This window comes from Dipteris shenzhenensis, chromosome 24, assembly GCF_047967505.1.
Source record: "Dipteris shenzhenensis isolate YYH24624 ecotype China chromosome 24, Dip_SZ_1.0, whole genome shotgun sequence".
NCBI lineage: Eukaryota > Viridiplantae > Streptophyta > Polypodiopsida > Gleicheniales > Dipteridaceae > Dipteris > Dipteris shenzhenensis.
The window spans coordinates 18,859,004-18,867,358 of NC_141619.1; the positions used below are offsets into that span (position 1 = coordinate 18,859,004).

The 8,355-nt window shown below is 42.7% G+C and overlaps 1 protein-coding gene across 1 annotated transcript; it reads left to right on the forward strand.

The window, feature by feature from the left end:
• Window positions 1–953: 953 nt before the first annotated feature.
• LOC147886320 (uncharacterized) lies at window positions 954–4,963 on the forward strand. The gene is made up of 3 exons (XM_087395968.1): window positions 954–1,674; window positions 1,770–2,890; window positions 4,442–4,963. Exons 1-3 carry the CDS (start codon window positions 1,224–1,226, stop codon window positions 4,511–4,513), a joined length of 1,644 nt encoding a protein of 547 aa, XP_087252094.1. The 5' UTR covers window positions 954–1,223; the 3' UTR covers window positions 4,514–4,963.
• The last annotated feature ends 3,392 nt before the right edge of the window (window positions 4,964–8,355 follow it).

The window sequence follows — 8,355 nt, forward strand, 5'->3', positions numbered from 1 at the left end:
CTTGCCAGGTGGCTGCATTGAAGTGGTGACTTTTTTGACGCGTGCAAACAGATGATTGGCTGTCCATTGTTGCTATTTTTGTCCTCTGTTCTTGCTATTTTTTCCCCCCTTTTTCTCTCTCTCTCTCTCTTCTTCTTCTTCTTGCTTGCTATTTGTGTCCCCATTTTTTTCTCCCCCCCCCCTCTCTCTCTCTCTCTCTCTCTCTCTCTTCTTTTCTTCTTCTTCTTCTTCTTCTTCTTCTTCTCTCTCTCAACTTCCAGGGTAGGCCTCATGAATGATTTTGATCATTCACCTTGTTGCTTTTGCTTTTGGTTCCGCCAACCTTTTGGGTAGGCTTTATGAATGATAAAAGTCTTTCATTTCTTCCACTTGTTTACTGAAATCTCTCTCTCTCTCTCTCTCACACACACACACACACACACACACACACACACACACACACACACACGGGGCGACACACCGCACTTGGCCTACAGTAAGGTTTTTGGCCTTGCAAAGGGTCTTAGGGATGAGTGGATTTTTGGGAGGTGGGTTGGGAAAGTGGGGGTTTGTGAGTAGTCGGTTAAGTTGATCGGGTTAGTGGGGACTAGGGTTAGGTCTTAGGTTAATGATGTAGTCAGGAATGTTTGACCCAAATAGGAACTAACCCAGATCTTACTAAATTTGTTTGACCCAAATAGGAATGTTTGACCCAAATAGGAACTAACCAAAATCTTACTAAATTTGTTTTAGCAAGTTCTTTTATTGGAAGTACTTAGTACCTTAGCCTTGCGGAGCAAGCAGTAGAAGAGCAGCAGGAGCAACAGTAGTAGATGGTGAGTGATGAAGGCGAAGGTTCTAAGGAGGGCGAGAGTGATATCGCCACCTTGTTCATATAGGAAATCGAACACAAGCGACTAGTGGTATCGCCACCTTGTTTATAGAGGAGATCGAACATAAGCAGTCACCTCGGTTTCGCAAAATTGACGGTGGGAAAGGACCATGTTTAGGGCGGAAAGGGAGCTCTAGTGGCCATTCCAAGTGGGGAACGGCTGCGTCGTCATGATCCTTGGCCGTCGCCATAGCCAGGCTCATCAGAGCATCGGCATCGGCATCGCCATCGCCAACCAGCTCAAGAATTACAGCATCAGACAGCAGCAGAGGTTTTGGCTTTTTCTTGGCAAAGATCCAGACTCCTTATCTCGCACAGAGAATCATCCTTTTCATTGATTTGCTCTCATCTCATGCATCCTCTTGGAGAGGAAGAAGAAGAAGAACAGAGTTTCTGCTTGCATCTCGATTGCACTGGCTATGGCGATTCTGCTCCCTCTTCCTCTGTCGTTGGAGATAATTCGCAGGTCTCCCTCGCCAAGCAGCACCAAGAGTGGCTTGAAGACATTCAGGGTCTCATATGGCGTGCGCTTGCAGCGCAAGGACGCTCTGAGGCTCGCCTGTGGCTTTGTTCTGCCATCGGCTCGCTTCCTGTTCCTCGAGACGTGCAGGTTCCCCTTTTCCTCGATTTGATCCCGCACTTTCCGCACAGAACTGGGTCTTCGATTTCATCCCAGAACCACGATGACGCTTGTGACCAGGTAGTGTCACGTCAGGTCCTGCGCATAGCTTGCGAAAAGCAGCCTCGGAAAGTGATGCGCTTGTTTGCAAAGGACAGCAGATTGATCCGCTCTTACTTTTCAGGTTTGCACGTTGCTGCTTGGTATTCTTAAGGCTCACTTTGTCAGTGTATCACAATGGTTGTTCTTTGCTGACGCTGGACTTCCTCGACTTGGCAGGCCATCCCAAGCGGATATTATGGTGGTTCGAGAACTTTTCAGGAACAGCTAAAAAAGGATATGAGCTAGGAGCCCAGGCATTAGCGCACTTTGCATTCATTAATCGGGATAAGTGCTGGAAGGAGTTGGAATGGAAGGGTGCACACGGACAGGCACCCGCTACAGTGGCTTCGAAACCTTATTATTTCCTTGATCTTGATGTGCTTAGAACGGTCGATAATTTTTTGGATAATGTACCGTCATTCTGGAGCTCGGAGGAACTGTGGGACTCTCTCAGGGAAGGAGACATTCTTTCTTTCGACATGGACTTTTTTATTGACAAACTCTATAAGAGAATGTCTGATGATGCATCTGACGTCTGGAAGATGCTCGAGAGTTTTCTATCTCAAGAGGCCTTCTGTGATCTATGCCAGCGTCTTCTATCTTTTTTGAGTGACAGTAAACTTCTTGCTTTTTTAAATAATTTGAGCTTAGCATTGTCGAAATCAAGTAGAATATTGGCACCAAAATCCAGCCGAATTACACACCGAGAATCCAAGTACATTTGGCTACAGGAAGTTCTTATATCTGGAGAAAAATGCCCATCTCTTGAGTGTGCAATCCTTTGCAATGCTTGTGTTGCTCATGCTCGACAACTCACACGTAATTTTGAGGATGAAGAAAATGAACTGGAATTCAGCAGTTTGAAACGTCTTTTACTGGAATTGAAGGGCAGTAGAGCGTTGCAGGACAGAAAGCATTGGGCTCTGCGGAAAGAGGGCTTGAAGTCAAACAAGTGGGAAATGGTTAAGTGGCTGGCAATTGAATCCTGGTCAATGCATTTTCTGCTTAAAGCAAACCACTCGTCGATTGCATCTCTGAAAGCCTTGCTTGTAGCAAATTCCATCAAGTTTCAGCACTGCTCTCAGGATTTGGTATATCAGCAGCTTGGTAGAGTAGAGTCAAAAAAGGATAAAAGAAGTAGAAAGGAGAGGAAGAGGACAAGGAAGAAAAAGAGGAGGAAGGCGATCGATGGGGAAGGGCTAAATAGTAGTGAGAGTGATGATGATCACCTCACCATTGAAGGGAACACACAGAACTGGTACCTTTCTATTGATAGCTTCACTGTGGGTTTGGATAAGGTACGTCAGCACTTTTTTTTTGTAGATCTCTTTGCGGAAAGAGCGAAATGAATCTACGTAGGTTGATCTTTCTGACAATGATAACTAGAACTATCTAATGTACATGCACTATCTGGCTAGAAGAAAGTGACTCTCTCTGTTGGTAGGGGATCAGATTTCATTTTAGATGCTCGTTTGGGAGAGACTAAAATGAAATTGTTAAGACTTCACAAGCAGTTGTAGCTTGAATGAAGAGATTTTGGACTACTTTTTGATTAGCCTTCTCCTTTAGTGCTAGCCTTTGTCATGGCTGAGTCTGCCCTTCACCTTCGGAGTGCCAATAGAAACTCATTACTGAGGATGCTCAAGTATGTGTTGGTGTATGGATTTGTATGTGTGAGAGCATATTTTTATACTATGGTCTACACCCACTGTTGAGTACTGATGACATCAGTGGGGATGTCATAGTAAGTAGTCCGTGATGGAGTTTGTGGTTTCAGTGACTATCATGAGATTGAAACTGCACTATGTTGTGTTTTCAGAGGATGAGTTTGGGAGGATTCATCTAGGTATATGGTAAGTTTATGAATAGGCACCCGACAGTGTCAAGGATCCCCTTCCTCTTGCAGGGGTATAGCTGCTGAAATCAACGCCCATTCCAGATTACAATTCAATTCAAGGGATTCTGAGAAAGATCTTTCAGCCAGTACTTTAGGGGTAGCATTAGATGCAAATTTGGTCTTAGGTGTATCTTCAGTCTCTGTATTTCAGTAGGTGTTTCCATGGATTTTTTGAGTGGAATAAATGGCCTAGATGGCATATTAATGATTTAGATACACAAGGTATCCAGGCATCTTTTTCTATTGATGCATGGCATCTACACAACACATCAAGTGATCAACTACCAAGACAAGACAATAAATGTTGCTCCATCCGAGGGTTTCAACCCTTTGAGCATTTTCAAAGGCAAACATGGTGAGGAACTTGCATTCCCAACTTTGTTCTATGGATGGCCACGTCAGTACAACTTGCCCTCGCACACATCGTACCAGAAAATTGCCCTAGTGGGGCTTACCAAAACAAGGGTAGATGGTTCACAATGTCAATAGAAAACTTATATGAAAGTGCTTGTGGGACAAGTGTTATCATCATCGTGGGTGCGAATGCACAAAGGTCAATTGCATGGGGTAGCACTAGTTCTTTGTTGTCACCCCTCTAGTATGGCATATCATGTATTTTGGACAGTAGGTCAAGGGGATATAGCTGAATTCATATCAAAGAGCTGAGCTCCATGGTCCATGCTACTTCATGGTGTCTTGTAGGACCTGTTTTTTCCTTATCCTTTGTACTCGCGTTCAGGGTTTAGGGTGCAATGCCTTGTCTCAATGTCTGATAACAGCTATGAATGGTGAATGATGAGAATGTGATCTATTGAAGGGCTTGGTATTGACTTCAGTACTTGCTTCTTGAAAATAGTGGTCAACTGAAAGTTTTAGATTTTGTTAGATGTTGAACTGATCCTAGTCTTTTATCATAACTGACGTTGGTTATTGTTTTGGAACTGTTTCACAGGCTGAATTGCCAGAACATCTGGCAAACCATGCTTTTGGAGAATGGTTTAAGTGGGTCTCTGCACGTTGGTAATAGATGCTGGGAGTTCTCTCTTTTCCAGTTTCACATCAGCTGCAGAGAACTTAAGGAATCTCCTATTTTTCCAGTGTTCATAAACCGTAAACAGAGAAAGCATCCAAGATGCGTATACACCTTCTTAGAAGTAGGCATATACTGCTTCATCGCTTCCAATTGTTAGTCATTTATAGTGTTAGGACATTTGCTGGAAGACAATGAGGAAATTGTACAATGTCATGATATGATGCGTTGAATCATGTTTTACTCGATTGGATATAACATTCCCTGTTTTTTTGGTTGTTGCCAGTATATGAGCATCCAAGTGTTGTAAGGCAGGTGAAGGTTAGTACTGGTAGTCTATGTTGACTCGTATCTTCATGGACTCATTTTGTTGCGGTGGTCTTTTTGTACTGTTAGGTATCGTGTTGCAATATTTCTTTGCAGAGAAGCTATCCCTTCTGTTGATCATAATTAAGTGAAATAATTTCCCGAGATTTGAAATACCAGGAAAAGGTTTGTTGAAATAGATGTCTAATTTTGTGACTGTGCATATACATTGCAAGTGTTGTAAGCCAGGTGAAGGTTAGTAGTGGTAGTCTCATGTCGACTCCAATCTTCATGGACTCATATTGTTGTGGTGGTCTTTTAGTACTGCTAGGTATCATGCTGCGATATTTCTTTGCAGAGAAGCTATCCCTTCTGTTGATCGTAATTAAGTGAAATAATTTCTTGAGATTTGAATACTAGCAAAAGGTATGTTGAAATAGATGTTTAATGATAGCTTCTAGTAGTATCAAACACTTGGACGCTAGTAGTAAATCTCTTGGAAGGTTTAGTCAAGGAACCCTTGACAGGATATGTATTTACTGTGCATATACATTGCATCAGGTTTAGGGGTTCATGAGAATGTTTGATTGTGTACGACAAGGATTAGAATCACAGACATGGTGATGTCAGGGTACCTCTCACCGTATGTGTTGGTGTGTGGATTTGTATGTGTGAGAGCATATGTTTATACTAGGGTCTACACCCACTGTTGGGTGCTGATGACGTCAGTGGGGATGTCATAGTAGCTAGTCCCTGCTATGTGATGGAGTTTATGGTTTTCAACCTTATGAGGAGTGTCATGAGATTGAAACTGCACTATGTTGTGTTTTTAGAGGATGAGTTTGTTCCTGGACTCATCTAGGTCTATACCTCTCACTGTAAATGAAAAGGCACATAGTTCCTCATTTATAAAACCTGTTATTCTGAAATGTCTTGCATGTGTGTTATATACCGCGGAGGACTTGCCGAGAGTGTAACCATATGGGGTGGATAACAGGTTGTAGAACAAGGAGAGGGGTGATGGGACACATGCCCATGAGAGGCTCATGTTAGTGGGTAGCTGGTTTGGCATGCCATTTTGGACTGGCAGGGCCACAGCTTGTATAGGCCCTCAATTGTCTAGGCCAGATTAGTGGCTGACCTGGCCCAGATCTTAGCTTACCAGCCTGGTTACTGTCAGCCTTCCCACAGTTGTCTGATCCAATGGGAATGCAGACTGCCTCTCTTACTGTCTCATCCCACTCAAGCCTTTCAAGGCGCACAAAAAGAGCAGCAGCTATAGGCAGCCTTTGGTTTCCAGCCACCTTGGCTGAGGTAGGATAAGCAATTTCGCTAGTCTTTTGTGGCAGTGGCTTGTACTTCGAGCCCACACATTGTTGAGCTCTGCTGAGTACTCCTGCTCTACTTTTCTATTTCCAGATTTGAGTTTGTCAAGTTGAACACATTGTGTCATGTGAATGCTGAAGAGAGTAGAGGTCCTTTACTACCGACGTTCTGCTTTGGAACTGGCATTAGGTTTCTGTCGATTCTTTTGCATGGTATCAGAACCCAAAGGTTTAGATCTTTATTACTGCAGGAGACCCTTACGGCAGGAAACTGTTTTGCACTTTCTTGAAGCTCTGAGGTGTCCTCATTTCAGTTTTCAGTTTCCAGGTTTTCTTGTTTGCCCTTGCCCAACTTTGGTAAAGAGGGAAACCTGGATGAAACAAACTGTCTACTTCAGAAGTTCTTGATGTCTCGGGTGAAGGTTTGAAGTGACATTGTACAAGGAAGATTTGGAAGGTCACCATCAGTATAGAGACAAATCCAGTGGAAATCCTCAGTAGGAAAGAGGTGATACCTGCAAAGCATGACACAGAAACAAAGTGCCTTCAGTCCAGCAATTGGACAGGATTGCTCGCTGAACTTAAGCTGTACACAACGTGGACAGGAATGCTCGTTCAACTACGTACTTCTACACCTCGCTGGGACACAGGTGCTAACTGCAAATCTTGACACAGAAACCCTTTCCCTTACCATTGGGATGAGGACAGACTTGGTGATCCTTCATATCTAGCTCACAGAAATAGCATTCCAATTCTAGATCACCTTCAATCCAGCAAGTGGGCAGGAGTGCTCACGCAAGCTCCATATTTACTCGTACACACTCATACACAGAGTGGAGGAATGTGACTCGGTGCTTGACTACATCAGAGCAAGTTTGTCTGGGACCAGTTAACGGTAGTTGGTCAGAGATGTTTGTCCATTCAATAATTCCCACCAATAGAGAATGATGCTGCTAGGTCGACGTGCAAGGCATAGACCCAAATCAAATTCTTATCGAAATAACACTCATTGACCGTGAGGTGGCTGATATAGATGTTTAAAAAAAAGTGTTTGACTATAATTTCATGATCTAACTATGATTGACAGTGATGCTAAGAATAATTTCCTGAACTTGATTGGAAAAATGTCTTCACTACTTTCACCTAAAGAAAGAACTTGAAGCCCATTGTTGGTATTTTCAAACTCCAGAATTTTTTTATGTTGATGTTGACTCAATATTGACCCTATCACACCCTTAATAACATTGAAAGATTTTTTATTATTCTTGATCATGAAGAAGAATGAAATCATGCTTGATCTCAAAACTTCAAGCCTTGAAAATCTTTGTCATCACTTAAGGAACACGTTGAGACTTGAAGAGGCATGCTAATTTCAAAACTCAAATAGTTAATTATGAGGCTTGGTGCTTGAGGAGGCTCAATAAAGATTCTTGGATCATTATTAGATATCTTATTTTCATTTTATAAAAATCACATGTTTAGTGACCAAACATGTGAGTTTTCTTTGTGTGAGTTCTTGTGATAGATCGATTATCCTCTACAAATCTTGCGCGCATGGTTATTCACAGTTCAGAGCTCTTACCATGGTTGATCACCATGTACACTATATTTGGTATAGTTTATATCACCTTCAGCTTCACCACATTATTTACAGTGCTAGCATATGACACCTTCAGTTTGTCTGTGATACCTTCAGCAAGTCACCTCCTGTGTGACCTATAACCTTCAGAGTGATCTACCACCTTTAGTGTGATCTATTATCTTCAGTATGACTGTACCATTTTCAATATGGTTTACTATGGCCGTCTTTAGTATGAACTTGTTTACACCATCTTCAGTGTGGTGATGGATCTATATTAGTCACACCTAGTGTGATAGGATGTTGGAAGCTAGGTGGACTTCACACCTGTGAAGTTACGAGACGTTTGATTATTTCCTACTGGATCACCCTCCACCTGATATTACATTATCAACATGCCATGTGAGATTGATGACGCTTTGCACATCCACAACGGTTTTCTAACGCTCTATGAAACTTCGGTACCCATGGTTTATGCTTGACACCTTCAGATTGGCTTTGGGGGTGAGCCTTGGTGCGTTGGGTAATGATGCTTAGCTTAATGAGGGCACATCAAGATCACATAGTGCTTAATCATGAGGCGGATGTGAACTTCTGAACCAAGCACATGAGGTCGGCTAATTTTC

Excerpts from the sequence above, each read along its gene's own strand:
- LOC147886320 (XM_087395968.1), top strand. The coding sequence starts at position 1,224 with ATGCATCCTCTTGGAGAGGAAGAAGAAGAAGAACAGAGTTTCTGCTTG. Across the intron at positions 1,675-1,769 it reads GATCCGCTCTTACTTTTCAG|GCCATCCCAAGCGGATATTA; the intron begins GTTTGCACGTTG and ends TCGACTTGGCAG. Across the intron at positions 2,891-4,441 it reads TCACTGTGGGTTTGGATAAG|GCTGAATTGCCAGAACATCT; the intron begins GTACGTCAGCAC and ends ACTGTTTCACAG.